Source organism: Glycine soja, chromosome 8 (assembly GCF_004193775.1).
Source record: "Glycine soja cultivar W05 chromosome 8, ASM419377v2, whole genome shotgun sequence".
Taxonomy (NCBI): Eukaryota; Viridiplantae; Streptophyta; class Magnoliopsida; order Fabales; family Fabaceae; genus Glycine; species Glycine soja.
Genome location: NC_041009.1, coordinates 10,528,279 through 10,548,918, shown reverse-complemented (window position 1 = coordinate 10,548,918; position 20,640 = coordinate 10,528,279). Strand labels below are relative to the sequence as shown.

Genomic DNA, 20,640 nt, shown 5'->3' with positions numbered 1-20,640 from the left:
CTTTTTAATTAAATAAATAAAAGCACCATCGACTTGTTAATTCTTTAGAATCCTCCAACTTGTTCTATTTTAAGGTAGTTTCCATAGATAACCTCAAAAAGACTATATAATACAGATACCGGCACATGGAGCAGCAGGATCTTTGCAAGAAAAAGACAAATGCGAGCATATACAAAAACATATTTTTGTGAATTTAGAACATTATGTTGGTTAACTTGTATCGTAAGAGCTAACCCATCAATCAAATTATAGTCATTAATATATTGGAAAAAAGCAACAGCTAAACTAACCAAAGTCAAGTATAAACCAAGCTCAACATATAAAAGTAATAAATGAGTGAGGTTTGTTCAAAATTTTTGCGGAGTTACGTGCTAGGCAAACTCATCTCCTCTAGGCAACAGTTCCAATCCATGTGTCCCTCCAAGGACACAGCAAATTCCTGTGTTATTATTTGTTGAAAAGTGGAGGAGATGAAATCCGAGACACTGAACCTGGTGCTGGTGAATCTGGCGAGTATTATGCAGAGAGCGGATGAGTCTCTGCTTCCAGGAGTGTACAAAGAGGTTGGTGAGGATCTGAAGGCTGACCCCACTGCGTTGGGTTCGTTGACTCTCTTCAGATCACTTGTTCAGTCTCTCTGTTACCCTCTCGCGGCTTACCTCGCCACCCGTCACAATCGTGCGCATGTCATAGCTCTCGGTGCTTTTCTTTGGGCTGCTGCTACATTCCTCGTTGCCATCTCCTCCACCTTCTTACAGGTTCTTACCCTGCATTTGCCTATTGGATTCAACAAATCTATACACGTTTTCAGTTTTCTTGACCACGTCAAATTCTTAGTAGCTATCCCAAGCCACAGAAATTTCTTTTTTTTAGCCATGAAGGATTCAAGCTCACATTTTTAGTATTCTAGAATTTTATATGCATCGTTTTAAAAAAATAATTAAAAAAAGGGTGAAGGTCTGTTGTCCCTAACCTGGTGATATTTAACATAAAAGAAATTAATCTCCTTCGTTTAGAAAAAGGCTTTTCCTCTCTGTCATTCCATTTGTGCCATAAAATTCTGAGATTAACTTTCAGGATTGACCATAATTTGCATGATCATATATAAAACTTCGTACCCCATTGCCCAGAGGCTCTTCGCTATGCGAAGGTATGGGGGAGGGATGTTGTACGCAGCCTTACCCTTGCATATGCAAAGAGGTCGTTTCCGGATTCGAACCCATGACCAACAAGTCACCAAGGCACAACTTTACCGCTGCACCAGGGCTCGTCCTCTTGCATGATCATATATATATATATATATATATATATGACTAATTCAAAATATCAAACAAGATAAGTATAATAAACATCATGATCGTTTGCTCAACAAAATTATAGTTTTGTATATGGATTATTACTCATACGTGTTTTCTTAGCCCATGTTTTCCCTGAATCATGGTTCAATGTTTCAGGTGGCAATTTCAAGAGGTTTAAATGGGATAGGACTTGCCATTGTTATTCCAGCAATTCAGTCCCTTGTTGCTGACTCAACCGTTGATAGCAACCGTGGTATGGCTTTTGGGTGGCTGCAACTAACAGGAAACTTAGGAAGCATCATTGGTGGTCTCTTCTCTGTACTAATAGCCTCAACCACAGTCGCAGGTATACCTGGTTGGAGAATTGCCTTTCATCTAGTTGCATTGATCAGTGTTATAGTGGGTATATTGGTGCGCCTCTTCGCTAACGATCCACACTATTCAAAGAGCGATGACACAGCAACAAATCAAGCTCAAAATAAGTCCTTTTATTCTGAAATGAAAGATCTAATGAAAGAAGCAAAGTCAGTTATTAGAATTCCAACTTTTCAGATAATTGTGGCTCAGGGAGTGTTTGGATCATTTCCCTGGTCAGGCTTGTCATTTGCCACTCTTTGGTTAGAACTAATAGGCTTCTCCCATGTCACAACAGCGACCCTTTGGACCCTATTCATAGTTGCTGCTTCATTTGGGTCTCTGTTTGGAGGGTGGATGGGAGATTTTTTATCCCTACGGTTACCCAACGCTGGTAGAATAATATTGTCACAAATAAGCGCTGGTTCAGTCATTCCTTTAGCAGCAATTTTGCTGTTGGGATTGCCTGATGATTCATCCACTGCCTTCATGCATGGTCTTGTTTTAGTCATCATGGGATTCACCTCAGCCTGGAATGCTCCAGCAACTAACAAGTACGTATCCATAACTGCAATAGTTTATGACTTTGTGTTCTTTATATTCAGGATTACTAGATTTTAAAGCTTAAGGAATTCTTGTATTAGTATATGGCCTCCCTTAATACCAAATATATCTTGGAAGTAAATCAGTAAAAGTGTTATGAGGCACCCGCGTACACTAGGAGAAATTATTACCTTGTTTTGGACCACTGTGATCCTAGTCAATTTGGGAGTGTTGAATCTCCTGACCCCATGACTGTAGATTGATTGTTACCTTTTTTTTATCTAGGTATGTTAGCAGCATTTGTCAGAAGAGAACAGTAACAGTGATTAACTAATGATCCATCTGCATAATTGTTCCAAAATTAGTTGTTTTTTATAGGCCAATGTTAGTTGTTGAACATAGTGATGAATGCATATTGAAAGTATAAAAGAAGGTTGTTGTAGACTATGTAGATCTTTAATCATCAACCATAGTCAAACATTTACCAATAGTGATACATATATGCAAGAAAAACAGTTTGCAGGCTGTTTTTCTTTCAAACTAAACAAATTGTTTAAATGAACATCGATTAAAATGCACCTTGTTTAGTTTCCTTTCAAATGTAACAGTGTGGACAGTCCAATATTTGCAGAAATAGTCCCTGAGAAGTCCCGAACCGCTATATATGCTTTGGATTGTTCTTTTGAGTCCATCTTGGCATCCTTTGCTCCTCCTATTGTTGGATTATTGGCTCAGCATGTTTATGGTTATAGACCAATCCCAAGCGGATCCTCGGATTCTGTGGAGATTGAAACAGATAGGGAAAATGCTGCATCTCTCGCCAAGGCACTTTATACTGCAATTATAATACCTATGACAATCTGCGTCTCCGTGTATTCATTGCTTTATTGCACATACCCAAGGGACAGGGAACGAGCAAGAATGATATCATTAGCCGAATCAGAAATGCAGCAGCTAGAAGTGGAAGATGGCACAAAAGAAGAGTATTGCGAAATTCATGAATATTTAGAGTCAAATGTGGTGAATGATAAGGAAAGTAGCAAGTTTGATATTGATTATCCAAGGGAAGAGAGCGTCGACGTGGATGATGATGATAAGAAAGTTTTGTTGTCCTAGTAGTTCACATTTGCAAGGAAGTTGAATTGATCAAATGTTATATTAATGTTTACCGTTGGATATCTTTTATATATATATACATTTGGGGGGGGGGGGGGATTGGATACCTTTTCAGATCCAACATAATTAGACAAACAGGGGTGAAGCTTATCTGTTAGGTGACTCCGGAAACTGTTGATACTTGATACCATGTATTTTCTTCTAAATGGATCATATTCAATCATTCTTGATGTCTCAAAAGCCAAAATCTCCTAGCACCTAGCATGGTGATTTCACTTTATTTATGTTAGGGTGCCCTAGGCTTGATCCTTTACTGCTGCACATTTGTCTCATGTGACATGTGAGAAATCTATATTAATCAAGTTCAACAAAGTAGTCACGCTAGGCTGGTGCTAGATATATGTCTTCTAAATTCATGAGTTTATCCTGATTCCTTGGCTGAGCTGGGTGGGGAAATTTAGTTTAGTTTATCTTGATGAATTGATTAGCACTAAAATCTTATTAAACTTATCTTATTTAATATTATTATCTTTAAAATACTTTCATTTTTTTGAGGTTTTAGATTAAGTGCTTTTTTTTATTTATGTTTAATATCAAGTTTCAATAAAGGATAAGTTAAAAAAAAAGTTTTTTTTATTGAGATTGATATAATGAAATATCATTAGTTAACTTTTTTGGTTAGGGTGTATTGATTGCTACAATTTTGGTATCATTAAGGGTAAGTTGCAAAAAAAGAATTTTAAATGAGCAGGATTTTAAAAACTTGCAACCAGGAGAGATTTAAGACCTAAACAATTTTTATGTATTTACATAATACTCGTAAAAAAAAAAGGTTATCATTTCAACTGTGCGATTGGAGCTCACATTTTAGTAGGACATGAATTTCATCATTATCAACTGGATTAATCTAACAATAATATATATTTTTATACTTTCTTTATGTAATAATTGTAACATATGATATATTTGTTGTTTCTTCTTTTTCTGATTTTTTTTATATTTTGTTGTTAGTGATAAAAAATATAAAAATGATGTAAGTGTCATTTATAATTATTTTAAATTTTGTTCTGATATTAAAGTTTAAGTGGAGGGCGAGTCCTGGTGCAGCGGTAAAGTTGTGTTTGGTGACTTGTTGGTCATGGATTCGAATCCGGAAACAGCCTCTTTGCATATGCAAGGGTAAGGCTGCGTACAACATCCCTCCCTCATACCTTCCCATAGCGAAGAGCCTCTGGGCAATGGGTACGAAGTTTTTATTAAAGTTTAAGTGAGTTGATTCTCAAAAATTTCTTAAGATAATCCTCAAGATTCAAAGAATATTTATTTGTAAATTATTACGAATAAAATTGTTAGATTGATAATAATGAAAATAAATTTATGTTCTTTTTAAATATAAATATATTTTTTAATTTAATATAGTAGTATTATATATATAACATGGGTTCTCATGTTCCACATATATTCAAATCTATAAAACATTTATTAGACTACATCGTATTCCACTGCCATCAATGGCGACATTAATACTCACCGCATTTTTTTAAAACCGTTTTAGTGATTTTGAAAGTCTGATTTCATTTATTAAAACACTCTTGCCTAATACCTTCACATTTCATTTATTTAGTAGAAATAATTTTAATTAATTGTCCATACAATTGTTAGATAAAAATCCAAGTTATAATTTTTTAAACAAAGAAAAAGTCTATAGAATTTATATTTTTTTATAATGAAAGAATTTATAATTTTGGAGTACAATAAATACATCATTTCGAGAATTTTAATAAATCTCAGTTAAATAATACATATATAGTTAAAATAATGTATTAAAATACGTGTTATTAACATTATCTTAATCCAATTTAGTTTTCCATTCAAAAAAGATTTTTATGATAATTTCAAGAGTTCAAGTATATTACTCTTCTTTCGTTGTTTTGTGGGCATTTTGGGTAAGAAACTTACAGAAATTAATGAGTTATTGTCGAGTATTGACCTCTAGGGTCTATGGATTTGTCTCAACTGGTACAAGTGGATGATTTTTCACTTATTTTATCCAGAATATAAAAAGGGAGAAAGTGAGGCAGCAAATAGCAAAAGGTAGTGAAATTCTACAATCTCATGCGCGCCATGTGATAGGTCTCCTTCTCCCACCACTTTGGTCTTTGGCAGCACACACTTCCACTCTCACTCACTCCTAACTATAAACTATAAAATCCTCCCTTCCTCTTCCGGAATCTGATTATTAAATTCGCATGTGTATTAATTACTACATATAGCTAGATCTTAGGGAGCGTCCTCTGTTTAATTTCTAGATCTTGCTTCAAGGAAAATCCAGGATACCAATGGCTCAACTCAATCACAGAAAGCTACTACTCTTCTATGTTCTTTTATTCCTTTCTCTTTCTGTTTGCTTCGGTGCCAGCTCGTTGGAACCTCAACATAGTAGAAGAATGTTGGGTGCCCAAAAACAAGAGCAAGAGAAGCCTTTGAAAAACAAAACCACCGCCAAAAACCAAACCAAGCCAATCAAGCCCACTAATAGTATTTCCTCAACGAACCACACCAAAACCACAAAATCACCCCACAACATTTCCTCCAAAAACCAAACCAAGCCACTCAAGCCTAGCTCCACCAATTCAGCTTCCACCGACACTGCCCTCGCCAAGAAGCTCAATAGTAAGATCAAGAAGCTCAACGTCACATCCAAAACCTCACCCTCAAAACCCGGTACCAGCGTTTCCATTTCCAGCAACAAGAAAACATTGGATCTCGCCAAACCAACTAACAAAACAGCAAAAGACAACAAGCAACCCAGAACAGCAAAAGTAGATCAAACTCACGACGCAACAACAAACAAGAAACAAAAGACTCCCCCGAACCAACTACTACAACAAACGAAGAAGAAACCAGCTCCGAAACAAGCACCACCGAGTTGGATCGTGGAGGAGGATGAGGACGAATATGATTTGGTTTCAGAGTTGACAGATCTACCCAACAAGTTCCACCGAACACTCCTCCCCGACCTGGAACGAATCTCCACCACTTCCAAAGCCTACATCACCAAAGCCAACAGCGAAATTACCAAAGGCTTCAAACCCTACGTTGGCAAAAAATACGCACCCACCGTCGCCACCATTATCTCTAGCGCCTTCATACTCATCCCTCTCCTCTTAGTCTCTCTCCTCTGCACAAGAATCAAAGCCTATTTCTCCCTCCAGAAGATCCTAATCTTCATCCAAGTCTATCTCTCTTTCTACTTCACCATTCTCTGTGTCACTTCGTTCTTCACCGGCTTCGAACCCCTCAGGTTTCTATACTCTACTTCGCAGTCCACGTATCTGTGCCTGCAGGTGCTGCAGACTCTCGCTTACGTCTTCTACTTGCTGCTGCTTCTCATGTACCTCGTGCTCGTGTTCTCCACGGACTGTGGGCTGGGCTCCAAGTTCTTGGGCCTGGCCCAGGTCTTCGTGGGCTTTGCCGTTGGGCTGCATTACTACGTCACGGTGTTCCACAGGGTGGTGCTGCAGCAACCGCCCAAGACGAATTGGAAGATCCACGCGATTTACGCCACGTGTTTTCTGCTCATCTGTGTGCTTGCTAGAGCTGATAGAAGGAAAAAGAATTACGTGGAGGACGGTGGAGGAGAAGGCAAGAAAAATTGATTCAGCTACCTTTCTATTTATTTATTTTATTTTCATTTGATTCAATTCAATAATTAAAGTTATAAAAAAGTAAAATTGCAAGCTTGTTCAATAAATAAGGCTACATCATGACAACAACATTTTCATGCCTCCTGATTTGGATGAAAACATAGCTGTTCTTTTCTTACTCTCTTATTTCAGCCTGGAAAATGGAAATAGAATAATCTGCAAAGTTTACTTACTTTAATTAAATTAAAATATAGTACTCCCTATGGTTGATAATTGATGAACTGGCGGTGATGAGTATTAAAAGGAACTTTTATATATGCTTCAATTTAATACAAAAGTAAATCTCTTAAAAAATTAAGATTTACTCAATTAAATATGTAATTGCGGAAGATCTCGATTCATGAAAAGCCTGAAGATAAAGAACGTCCAAATAATACATGTCAAGATACTTTTTTTTTTCCTGACCAAAAAAAAAAAAAACTTTTTTCGTTTTTTAGTTTCTATTTATTAGAATGAGAAGGATTCGACGAAATCAGCATCCTTAGGTTGATAAAAAGCAAAACACGTTATGACATGCACGTTAGCATCCCTTATAATAGAACAGTGGTTGTTAGTGGATCAATTTTGTATTTTTTTTGCATTTAGTATAAAAAAATAATCTAATAAAACCAAATCTAGAAAATTCAAAAATTGATCTAAGAAGGATAGAGTTTTCTTTCAAAAAGAAAAGGACAACATGTTTTGGAAACGAACCGTGTATTGTAAATTTTAAAAATGTTAGTATAGTAAAGGCATTTGCTTCCCAGATCACGTTACGCGCAATTAATTCCACCGATGCAAATAATGCGCTGTAGTATTTTAAATTTGTGTTGATAAGAAAATAAACAAATTTTAAATGAACTCACCAATATGTTAACAACTGATTTATATTCGTCTAAAAAAACACATGATTTATATAATTACTAGTTAATTAACTTTTCTGATTTTTAGTTTTATGCGATGCCTATTGTAGTTTTCTGATTTTGGCCACCGACAGTTTCTGATGTCATATTGCCATGTGGGAACTGGAGTTTGGAAAACAGGAAAAGTGTCTTCAGTTATTTAGGACAGAGCAGCCTGGATCTGAATCCAGCCCCAAAGTCATAATTTGCTGACACTTTTAGTAAAGAAACCCTCCTCCTAGTTGCTGTATGGTGATTAAATTCTATAACGATATTTGAACAAATATTTAATTTTGGTTGTTTAAAGATTTAAGTATCGTTAATCATTATATTAATATCTTTAAAATATTAGTTACGTATTGAGTAAATAACCAACTTGTCTTCGTAAAAGAAATGTCATTTACTATCACTTTAGTGCAATTAACAAAATTATAAAATAAAAAAAACTTAAGATTGTAACTTTTTACTCATTCTCCGTTAAGTGAGTTATAATAATTCCCTTAAAAATTACATTAATAATAACAAGTTATAAAAATTTCCTCTCGAAAAACAATAAAAATAGTAACAAATCATAAATATCAAGAATTAAGATGATACCGGTCTCAATTTCAAATATTTATTTCGATTTATTTACTGGGAGATCACCAGCTTCGTGGGTTTGAGAACTGTATAGTGACTATAGTCGCTTATATTAAAAGTTTTTATTTTTTTGGGTACAAACACTTATATTAGAAGTTAATGAGTTATAACAGTTGGATTCTATGGTCTATAGACTATATAGTCCATAGTGAATAAAACCCACTGCTTAAAGACTATGTTGTATCTATATGAATTGTGTATGGACTGTGGACCGAAGGGAGACTGACCCAATTGATAGGGTAGGTAGGGTCAATCTGATCGAAAGAGAAAGATTGACCCAATGAGGCAACATTGCAACAACGCTCATAGAAGTAGTGGTGCGAAAATCAATTCGGTCATGGAGTAGCCCAAATATTGGGTTCATAAGTCAGTCATCAAATTGGTTCTTAATTTAATTAATTTCATCCCGTGCGTATTAAAAATTAAATTATATATATAATTAATATAAATTGAAATAGATTTTGTAGGTGAGAAATGTTTAACGTGTTGAAGCTTGAACTGAGAGATAAAAAGTAATTGATGCTTTTTGAGACTTAGAAATTTGGGGAACAAAAAATGCAGGATAGCAGTTGAGAGAGAAAAAGTGAGACAACTGTTTAAGACTTTGGAGCACTAAAAGGTGTTGGTGAAATCAAAATTTAATGCGATAATCTTTATTTGGAAGCGGTCCAACCCTGGCAGTCACACCGGTTTTTTCGGGTTAATACCGGATTGATGATGTAAGCACCGGTCTTCGGTTCCCGGTTAGACCGGCCGGACCGGTCCGTTTAAATAACACTGCACAGAAGCCTTATGTGTAGCAAAACCATATTTTGTTATGCAGCGTAATCATACCCAAATCATCGGATATTATTACATTTTTATTTTCGTGAACGGTACAAACCTAATATTTATTAAAATGGTAAAATTACAAAATGTTACAGGAAATTTCTTTTTCTTCTCATCTAAATCAATCTTAATCACATATCAAATTATTGAAAATAAAATTAATATTGACTATTTATAATCTTAATAATCTAATACATATACCTTGTTTTTGGGCTTAGTTATCCGTATTAAAAAAAGGTGTACCTAGTCATCATTTAATTAACTATGTTTTAGATGAAATATTTATAATCTTAATAATCTAATATATATATATATATATATATATATATATAATTACTCATTATTAACATCTTATTTAGCTTATTTTAATATAATGTGAATCAAATTTTGGTTATTTTAATTAATTTTAAAAATATTGAATTTTTCAAATAAAAAAACCATTACATTTAATGGTTTATAAATTCGAATTAAAGAAGTTCAATTAAAAAATATGAAAAGATTATTAATTAATATTATTAAATAAATGCATATATTTAGTTTACCTTACTGTCTGTCTTTTTTGTTTGTTTGTTTGTTTGTTTAGTTATCCTACCCGAAGGCCCAGAGACAGAAACGTGAAGTGTGAAGAGCATAGGATCTATTCTAGTCATCTAGGTTTATCACTAACCTTCGACCAAAAAAAACCAAAGCAGATATGACTCATGGTTCCCTAAGCATTGATTGTTCCTGCAATAATTCAGGGAAAAAGAAAATTCCAAAACTGTAAAATTACGATTTAATTTGACATATTTTCAATGAGAAGTTATTGCATACAATTATTTCATTTTAGACATCATGATAATACGTTATAAACTTATAATTAGATGAAAATGTAAATATATTATTTTGTAAGATAAAAAATAGAAAGAAATATATTGAAAAATATTTAAACTTTTACAATATATTAAAATATAGGTGATACATAATATAGTTAGCATTCGTTATGTTTATTCGCATCTGTCATTGAAGATACATCTTACAAAAAAAAATCTTCATTTTTTTATTCTATATGACTAAAATTATTATTTTTTATGCATGGTAGTCGCACTAAAATTAGAATTTATGTTTTCCACCATATTATTTAAATTCTCACTAGTAGTTCAACCCTAATAGTTTTTTTCTTCAGATTTTTTTTATTCAATTCGTCGTTTTGAATGTTGTCTTAATAATTTTGATTGATTAATAATATATCAGGCTTATTGGATTGTGTAAAATATATTATGATTAATTAGGACCATAATTTTATTTATTTATTTTTATATCTAACCTTGCATCAAAATAAAGCCATATATACATGACAATATAGGTTATTAATAAAAACTAGAATGGGACCCCTGCAGTTGCAGGGTTTTTAAAAAAATAAAAAAATAGAAAGTGAGAGTAATAGAGAGAAGTAAAAAAAAATTGCTGATTAATTTTGTGTTTTCTTTTTTAAAAAATATTAAATAAATTTGTACCAAAACTAGTTGGAAGTGACAGAAAAAAAAATGTTTTTGTTGTCGAATTTGCATGGTGATAAAACAAGAGAGTATAATACATACAAATTAAAAATAACTGGACCGTAGGACGAAACAATAAAATGTGACAAAAGAAGTTAGGTTGTGACACGTGGAAGAGTAAATAATTGTTGGGCAATTTTATTAATACTATTGGTGATAATATACTTGATTTTCACAACCAATTAAAACTTTATCATCTTAATTTTTTTAATAATTTTGTCATTTATAATTTTGAGTTACTTATGTTTCTATTTTCTCAATTTTATTAGATTTCAATTTTTAATGTCTTTTTTTTTATAACCTTTAGTTATTTGTTAATTTCCTGTTAGGATTTTTAGTCATTTTTAAAAAAATTATTTAATTTTATTCCTCGTTTATTTTTATTGCTTAAAATTATTTATTATTTTGTTAATTTATAATTTCTTATTTAATTTTATATTTGAGACTAATTTTGAATAACAAAAATAAATTAGGGACTAAAAATAGGCAAAAATAAAATTAAAATAACTAAAAACCTTGACAGACAATTAATTAAGGACTAAAAGTTATCAAAACAATTTTAAGAAACTAAAAATTATAATATAAAAAATTGAAGAACTAAAAACTTAATTAATTATAATTTTAATTTTTCATTTCTTGAATGATGATTTACAATAAATATTTATATGGCTTAACTTAAATGGTGTGTAATTTTTGGTAAGAAAAAAAAAGTGTATAATTTTTTGAAATTCTTATATAGCACTACATGTTTGGATAAAGTATAATTTATCATAAAATATGTACGAGGTTATTCCAAGTTAACTAGGGGATTTACTTATTTGAACATGATTGCAGTCAATAAACATGCTTGTGATTTATAAAAAAACAATAATTTATTCAACTGTGCTATTAATTAATATTAATCCTTCATAAAGAATAATGTGAAGTGGGTCATTCAACTCTTTCACTTTTTGAACTGTCACTACGCATGGGTTTAAATGTTATTGGCCTATGTCCCATGCACTTCAAAATTATAAGCAAGTGCGCCATTGGCCCCATTGATGGGGTCACGCCGAAACACAACCCATACAAATAGCGGAACGTACGAGGGAAATAAAGAAAGAAAAAGAAGTATTGTTGTGTTAGTACCCAATTTTTTTCCCCATAAAAAATACCAATTCAACTCGTTAGTATTTTAGATGTATGTTTTGATAGGAAAGATAAATATAAATATGTAAGCTACAAAACAAGTAAAATTGAGAATTTGCCACGGAAATTATGTCACCTTAATTGCGTATGACATTTGTGTAAATAAATTCGGATTAATTATCATTTCGGAAAAGAAGAGTTTCAATGATTTTCATGTAATATTAATTAAATGTAGGATAAAATCACTTGTTTTTTTTCAAACTAGTGTGAGTTTTATTAAAAGGCAAACCAATTTTATTGCTCATAAAATTACAAGAGCATCAAAATTTCATGTTAGCTCTCACGTTTATAATCATATTTCTCTATTTGTACTTCAACCTATCCTTAATCAAATGATGTGAGTTTTATTTCTTAAAAATAAATCGGGTTAATTATCATTTTTTAATGAGGTTTTTAAATTCAATGCATATACAGTTTAATTTATTTTAAAAATGATTATTTAACTATTTTATTGTTTTTTTAATAATACTAACTAACTTTTTTAAAAAAACTTTTCAAACATGTTCTTTAAATAAGTTGAGACTTTAATTACATACACACTTACATATAGTTATTTAATTATAAAAATTAACAACATTAGAGCAGTTCTTATAATCATAGACACGGATGAGGAATCATTTTGACTCCATTTTTTATATAATTGATGGTTAAATGGCAATAAAGTAATACCATCTTCAATTATTAGTACACTAAATTTTATTCACAATAAAAAATAATAATGGCAGTATTTTTATGTATTATTTTTTACAAAAAACTAATAAAATTTTTATGATCAAGAAAACAAATTAATAGTATTTTAAAAAAACTTTAGAAATTAAAATGAATCTTTACCTTCCCAAATTTATCATGTAAAGATAAACCAAAAAAATTCATGAATATGATTATTTTTTTATTATTGTTATAAAATATTTATTGATTTTGTTAATGATGAATTTGCATGAATATTTTTATCTTTTAGGACTGAAAATTTATTGTTAATTAACTAACTTTTTAAAACTAATTTTCAAGACTTAAATTTTATACTACCGAAATAAATTTAACTTTGCATTGTGGGCCTAACTATCAACAAAATAAATCTCATAAAAAAATCAACAAAATAAATGCATAATTGGCCTATTCATTGTGATAAGTTATTGACTTTTTTTTAATTATAGTTTTTTACTTATTCATTGTTGGTTTAATTATTCATTGTGATAGTATTTTTTTTATTTATACTGTGATAATAAAACAACTAGAACAGGATCAAATCTTTCAGATTTTTTAATTAAATAAGAGATGATAAAAGTATATATTTTCTTTCACCTAATCATAATATATAAATTTTTGTTGGTGAATGGTGAGACATAGTTGTAAGCACTGCCAGTAAACAGTAGTAAACACTAGACTGTTGTTCTAATAATATAAAAAAAAAACTAATATTACATGGTAAGATTACATTAATATTTATTTCTTTTCATTTCTATTTAGTTCTCCCTCCCTCCACCAAAGAATAAAATAAGTACCAGAAAATAAAATAATACCAATAATTTAAAATTTATAGTTGAACAGTACAGTGTGCAGTAGAACCCCAGCATTATTCCGTTGTCTTCCTTCTCGGTTGCTCACTCTCTTTTTCCTCTCTCTCTCTCTGCTATTTTAACCTAGATCAAAGATGACGGTGCTGTGAGAAAAGCGTGAGTGCCAAAAATTCACAGCATCCGAGGAGCACGTGAATTCCGACATGTAACGGTCGAAAGTTGTAACCCACGACGACGAGTTTGGATCTGTCGTTTACAACCATCGCCGATCTCCGCCTTAAACGACGCTTCACTGTAACCACCACACTCTTTCTCCTCACCGTTGCAACTTCACAGCACTGTGTAGCGTTCTACTTTTATTTTCCTGTTGCTGTCAGAAGACCGTTTAGCAACGGAGGGTAATCTTATCACCCACTTTTTTTTTTTTTTTGTGCATGGTAGAATAGAATCGACTGTGGCCACCGGAAAAACCGGTTGCTTCTACGGCGTAATCGATTCTGCAAAACGACAAAGACAAAATAGGTTTTTTTTTTAGAGAATTTGGTTGACTTATGTGGGAATGTTGATACTGTGACTGGTTTTTGTAGGTACTAGCTAGGTAGTATGATCCTCTTCTTACCCTATCTCTTTCCGTGATTCACTCTGGGTTTGACTTTTCATGCGAGAATATTTAAGGGTTTGTTCTGTTTCAGCAACCACTGTTTCTTTACCCTTACTATTTCAGATGGAAAAGGAAAAAAATAAATGTTGAAAGTCAGTTTTTTGCTATTACTTAAAAATGCAAAACTAAATTTTGACTTGTAATTTAATTTGTATGATTTATGGTTGTATTTTGATGTCATTTGGACTCGTCCGTGAAGGTTTTGCAATGGGTTGGACATTTTTATTAGAGCATGGAAAATGGTTGTGAAAAGAATCGATGCTTTGCATTATTATTTTATTTTAGTTTTTCTTTCTGAGAATCTAATGTTGTTTAGGGAACTACAGATGAATTGGTCTTTTGGGTGATGATTACTGATCTAATATATGACATGTGTGCAGTTTTGAAGTGGTTTTCTTGCTTCAGCTACCTGATGAGGACTTGATTTATTGATCTATGAGGTTGTTGTTCTAATTTATCAAGCATGGATAAAGTTTCATCAGACTGTCCGTACCCGGGATGCTTCTTTTGTGTTATGAAGGAAGGGAATCCAAGCAAGCGCAGAGCAAGTGTACTGAAATTCTTTAGAGAACTACCGTGTCAAGATGAAGATGGTCAGGTTCTCCCTATCAGTGGCCTTTGGAACACGGCTATGGCACATCCAAATGACCCTGAATTCATCGAGCTAGGAATATTTGAATGCATGTCTGCTCTCATATGGAAGGGACTGAAGAACCGGCGTTGGCTTTCTCATGACCAAAATATATATATTCCTTATTATGCTGCTCATATCATCGGTTCCTACACAATGAATATGGAAGAATTTGCAGAAAGTGCCGTGCATGCTGGGGTCATTCCTCCTTTGGTTGAGCTTTTACGAGGTAGATTAACTTGGGTTGAGCAGAGGGTGGCAGTTAGAGCATTGGGACACTTAGCTACATATGCCAGCACTTTTCCTGCCATAGCAAGTCATGGTGAAATTCTTGAGCTCTCCATCCAATTGGCAATGAGTTCCTTGGAAATAGTTTATTCACACTTTTACCAATATGTTGATAGAAGGCTCAGTTATCATTGCGATCTTCTTACACGTGGCATGGGTGGTGTTGAAATGGAGTCCAGGAAGGCTGAGGAATGGGCTAGTCAGTTGCAGTGTTGGTCCCTTCAGCTAATTAATTGTTTTGCTTTTAAACATGAATTTCTTCCTACCATATGCAAACCCGAATTTCTGATAAAACTACCTGGTATGTGGGGTGGACTTGTTAATGAAAATTCACCAGCCGGTATTGGTTTATTAAGAACAATTTGTCATCAAAAGCTTGGTAGGGGACCTGTTGCCAGTTGCCCTGGTATTATTGATGCATTGTGTAATATTGCTCGGTCTTCGGATGATTGGCAGTATATGGCTATTGATTGCCTTCTATGGCTGCTTCAAGATCCCAATACATGTCACAAGGTAAAACTTCCACAACTTTGCATTGACATCTGGTTCTGTTACTTCACATCTGTTGAGTTTGTTTGCACTGATGAACTAAGGATTAAGGAATACTACTGATTGGCTGGGAAAGAATGCTCTGATAAACATGTGAAAGTTGAATCTTATGCCTTAAACTAACTTCAATTAATGAAAAATGAAAATGAAAGTAAGAACAGCCGTTACGCATAATCTCAAGCACTTTTATTAGGCATGGACCTTCACCTTGAGATTTATCACACTGCTTGCCTCTTATTTTCATTTCTCCTTGGTTCAAAAAGTTTTTCAATTTCTCAAATTTCACCTGCAAATTTCATTGATAGTTGAGGTCTGATGAGGGAAAACTAATGGATGAGATGATTTCTGAATACAAGAATGGTAGCCTGTTGAGAAGGAAATAAAAAATAGTTTTACCTAAGTAATTTGTTCTGTGTAGCAGTTTCATTTGAACATCTTAAGATATTGCTGTTGGGAATAGTATTTCAAGCTTGTGGTCAAGTGCAGGCTACTTACTTAAAACTAGTTATTACTTCCCTTCATCAGTGTCCCCAAAGGAAGGTGGTTGGTCCTTGTCAAGACACCAATGAATTTGTAAAGTGTAAACTAGATGCATATTAACAATACATTGTGTCCAAAGAATTACTCATTTTTAAATTTCCCCTTAATTGCCTGATGCTTTCATTTATGCAAGCACCAATTGCTGGAGATTATGACTGAGTTTACATCATTTGAATATTTTAAATTGATTTCTGTGTTTGATAAGGCCTTGGCATATATTATGTAGGTGATTGATAAAGTGGTGCCTGTATTAGTTGACCTTGCTGAGATTACAACTCTGGGTGATCATAAAAAGCTTGGTGATTCAATCCTTAATGTTTTTCAAGAGTGCATCCAGTCTCAAGGGTCAGGACGAAGCTCAATTAGTAGTCACACTAAAGAACAGATTGAGGATATATTAGATTCAAAGCAGAGATTAAAATGGGAAAAGAATATGCCCAAGGAAGATCTACATATTAAGCAGGCTGCAGCGCTGGTTGTCAAGCTTGAAGGAAATTCCCTGTTCTCATCTGGAAATATTGCTGGAGCTGCATCAAAATACTCTGAAGCATTGGCATTGTGTCCTATGAGATCCAGGAAGGAGAGAGTTGTTCTATATAGTAATCGTGCTCAATGCCATCTTTTGCTGCAACAACCTTTGGCTGCCATAAGTGATGCTACCCGTGCACTATGTCTCCATAGACCTGTCAATCGTCATGCCAAAAGCCTCTGGAGACGAGCACAAGCTTATGACATGCTTGGATTAGCGAAAGAGAGTTTATTGGATGCTATTTTATTTATAAATGAGTGCTCTCAGTCAAATGATCCTGATCTCTCACTGAGGCAAAATAAAGTTCCAGATTATGCTGAGCGTTTGGTTAAGAAGCAGATGCGTTCTGCTTGGTTATTTCGAGAGGCAGCTATTAAGCATGGTGGGGTCCATAGTCAGGGTGATGGTGGTGATATGTATGGCCCAGAGACTGATGATTCGGAATGGGAGACAGCTAGTGAAAGTGATATAGGAAATGATGGACGGGATGACATGGGTGATGACGACGATGGTGATTGGAATAATGATGATGAGAGGAAAGATTATGACAAACCTTCAATGAAAGGTATTTTCACTATAAATTTCCTATTCATATACTGTATTAATAATTTCCATTATTATGTGATCGTACTTTGTGCTTGTGATTGTGCGTATTTGATTTGGGGGACTAGAATTGGCTAATATACCAAAGAGTTTGCATTTTAAAGTAAAAGGCAAAAAAGAATAGGTCCTATCAAACTTGAAATATAGATATGCAAATTCTTGTAGATGATATTGTCCCCACCTGAAAGGAACACCAACTGTCTATTTGGAAAAAAACTAATACAGTAACGTGGAATTTATCAGATTGCTAAAATTTGTATACGGTGGAGATTTATCTTCAATGTTGGGTTCGTGTGTAGTATATAATCTGTATCTCAGCTTTAGTTTAGACTTTAGACTTCTTGAAAAAAATAGGTCCTACGTGACTTTGGATTTTGTGGTCTAGTATAGTGGACAAATTGAGGCAAACTCTTTGACTCTTTTACTTGAGTAACTAGCCTTTCCTTGTTTGTAGCATCACCTGGCTACCCTTCTGAACGCTGATCATCAGCTGAATGCTTGTGCTATAAGCCAGACATCCTGTACTTGCCTTGGTACTTGTCTCATAAAACCATTGAATAGTTCAGAATATTGGCCTTTATATGGTTAGTCAGACAAGCTGTGATTTATACTCATGCAAACGAGTAAATTTGATTGAATAGGTTGGACCCGGATTTAAAAAGAAAAGAATAATTGTTGGAAATATTGCTTACAAAAACAACTGCACGCTTAATCTTGTTAAATCACATTGTTTTCAATTACTGAATCAAGATGCAAAATGCAATATTATATTTGGAAATTTTTTGCAAGCGGTGTAATGCCTAATCTTCAAAGGTTTCCTCCAGATATAAAACATGGATACAATGTGCAGCTTGCGGAAGAACCTTGACATAGTAATCCTTGCATTTGGTGCAATTGTTCTCTCCAGCATGAGTGAAGCAGGGTTGGCTGCTGCGACTATTCAAACTCTACATGCTTTGTTGGCTTTAAAAGAGAAAATTCTAAGTCGCTCGTTGTAGTAAGTGGCGGGTTGAAAGTGATGACTGAGTTTTTGGTCTTACTATTATTTGAGGTTGATATTTTATAGAAAGTTTTCCATGTTCCATATTTGTTCTCCCCATTTTTCTTGTTAAGTGTAAAAATTGAAGATTTCAAGTTTGGAGAACTACATAGCGTTTGGAGGATGTGAAGTTTTTTTTTTTTTTATCCCCCGAGGTTTGTGTATATAAACCCTTTGTGTTTTAAGTTTTCTCAGTCCGTTTCCACTATTATTTTGATTGCAGTTTGCCTGATTAAGTTGGGCCATAGTTTCTTTCAGCCATTCTGATGATGGGTTTCTAATTTAGAAAATAACTATGTTCTTTAAAGTGAGGGCGAACCCTGGTGCAGCGGTAAAGTTGTGCCTTGGTGACTTGTTGGTCATGGGTTCGAATCCGGAAACAGCCTCTTTGCATATGCAAGGGTAAGGCTGCGTACAACATTCCTCCCCCATACCTTCGCATAGCGAAGAGCCTCCGGGCAATGGGGTACGAAGTTTTTTAACTATGTTCTTTAAATTCTTTTAAAAATCTGTTAAAAAAGTTTATTTTTTCAAATAAGCCAACATGTGTTAATTGAATAATAAATTGCTGAATACATCAACTTGGAATATAATAGAATTTGGTTTTTAAACCTAACGGTGTCTGTGGGATAAGATTCTTTTTTTGTTATCACTGGAGTAATTGTTGCATGATGCAGTGTTTACAAAATGCTTTATTTGTATTGTTTGTCAAAATTCACTTGATTCACTCTTCAAAAGAGTTAGTTCCTCTACACTACCTTAACGATATGTTCTTCCTGTATTTGCAATCCATGCCCGCACAACTTGATGATTTGTGTGAGGCTTTGAAAAATTAAAAAATTTAAATTTAGTTCCTAAATGAATAAAAGTGTGATAAAAAGTCTTGCACATATTTTAATAATAAATTGATTTTTAAATTTTATTATTTAAAGTCAAATTGATATAAAAAAATATAATTTATTATCAAATTGATTATTAAATATTGAATTTTATAATTTAGTGATAAAATAGACTTATAAATTTAATGACAATTAATTTATCATATTTTTTTATGTATTTACAAATCAATTTATCATAAAATAAATTTATATTTTTTATCTTTCAAAAATTAATTTATCATCAGATCACACATGTAAAGAATTTCACTATTTAACCAACATTTTAAGCTAATAATAAATAAGAGGTGCGAAGAAAGTATCGAATGGAGTGGGACAAGCCCGGTTACGTGCATGCTTGCTAATTTTCATTTTGAATAGTTGCTGTGATATCTAATAAGCCTATAACCAACCCACTGTCTATTTCTATTTTCTTTTAGCAATTGGCATGCCTATCTCAACTATTATATTATTATTATTATTATTTTAAATCCCAAATTATTGTATCTCCAGCAATATATTTCTATCCATTCTTACACACTGGTTCTCAATATTTCTAAATTCAGTACTATCAATTTTTATTTGTTTCATTTCAATCAAACTTAGCACTAATCCAATTCAAAACTCATTTTTAAATACTTTGAAAACAATATTTTTCTAAATCCAATTCGAAATAGTGTCTTCATTCATTACTCCACTACTTATGAAGTCATGAAATGGGCAGGCCTAACAGTAATACCGTTTGAATTGAATAGGTTGGGTGATTTCTTCCAATCAATGTCCTTAAAAAGTTAGAAACGGGTTGGCCTTCGGCTTGGTGCGTGTTCCATCGATCCATAAATTCTTAGCTAAGACTATTTGGTTTTATACATACTTTTAAAATAAAATTTTGTTCTTTATTTATTCTTTTTATAAATATGAGATAATATTATTTATCACTTTTAATATATTCAGTTTTTAAACATTTCATACACTTATTATAGATGAAAATAGTAATAATGTCATGCTGTATAAAAAGTAAAAATAATTTCAATATAAATGAATATATTAATAATATTTGTAATCTATATATTATATTTCAAAATAAAGAAATAAAAAGGAACAAAAATAATAATAATAATTGTTACTCAAAAAATTGAAATGTGATTGTTTTAAAATGCAATTTTGTTTGTTTAAATTTTAAAAAGGTTATTTTATAATATAACATCTTTAAAAAATATTAACATAACTTTGCTTTGATTTTTCTTTTAAAACTTGTCTAATTGTTAAATTTCAAAACATTTTTTTTTAAATATAGACACATTTTTTAAGAGCAA

At 32.8% G+C, this 20,640-nt stretch overlaps 3 protein-coding genes across 6 annotated transcripts; all 3 read left to right on the top strand.

Moving 5' to 3' along the window:
* Window positions 1-328: 328 nt before the first annotated feature.
* LOC114422713 (tetracycline resistance protein, class B-like) lies at window positions 329-3,595 on the top strand. Of its 2 annotated transcripts, none has more exons than XM_028389201.1 (3): window positions 329-758; window positions 1,455-2,206; window positions 2,827-2,970. In XM_028389201.1, exons 1-3 carry the CDS (start codon window positions 471-473, stop codon window positions 2,837-2,839), a joined length of 1,053 nt encoding a protein of 350 aa, XP_028245002.1. In that variant the 5' UTR covers window positions 329-470; the 3' UTR covers window positions 2,840-2,970. The 2 variants fall into 2 exon arrangements, with proteins under 2 accessions (XP_028245002.1, XP_028245001.1); XM_028389200.1 differs by having other exon boundaries at window positions 331-758; window positions 2,813-3,595.
* Window positions 3,596-5,390: 1,795 nt separating this feature from the next.
* On the top strand, window positions 5,391-7,136 carry LOC114422292. The gene has a single exon (XM_028388582.1). It carries the CDS (start codon window positions 5,651-5,653, stop codon window positions 6,968-6,970), a length of 1,320 nt encoding a protein of 439 aa, XP_028244383.1. The 5' UTR covers window positions 5,391-5,650; the 3' UTR covers window positions 6,971-7,136.
* A 6,503-nt stretch (window positions 7,137-13,639) lies between these two features.
* On the top strand, window positions 13,640-18,681 carry LOC114421877. 3 transcript variants are annotated; one of them, XM_028387983.1, is made up of 5 exons: window positions 13,640-14,007; window positions 14,197-14,285; window positions 14,651-15,702; window positions 16,505-17,372; window positions 18,235-18,681. In XM_028387983.1, the coding sequence occupies exons 3-5, from the start codon at window positions 14,734-14,736 to the stop codon at window positions 18,276-18,278; spliced, it is 1,881 nt and encodes a 626-aa protein (XP_028243784.1). In that variant the 5' UTR covers window positions 13,640-14,007; window positions 14,197-14,285; window positions 14,651-14,733; the 3' UTR covers window positions 18,279-18,681. The 3 variants fall into 3 exon arrangements, with proteins under 3 accessions (XP_028243784.1, XP_028243783.1, XP_028243785.1); XM_028387982.1 differs by lacking the exon at window positions 14,197-14,285; XM_028387984.1 differs by lacking the exons at window positions 14,197-14,285; window positions 18,235-18,681 and adding an exon at window positions 17,865-18,157.
* Window positions 18,682-20,640: the final 1,959 nt, after the last annotated feature.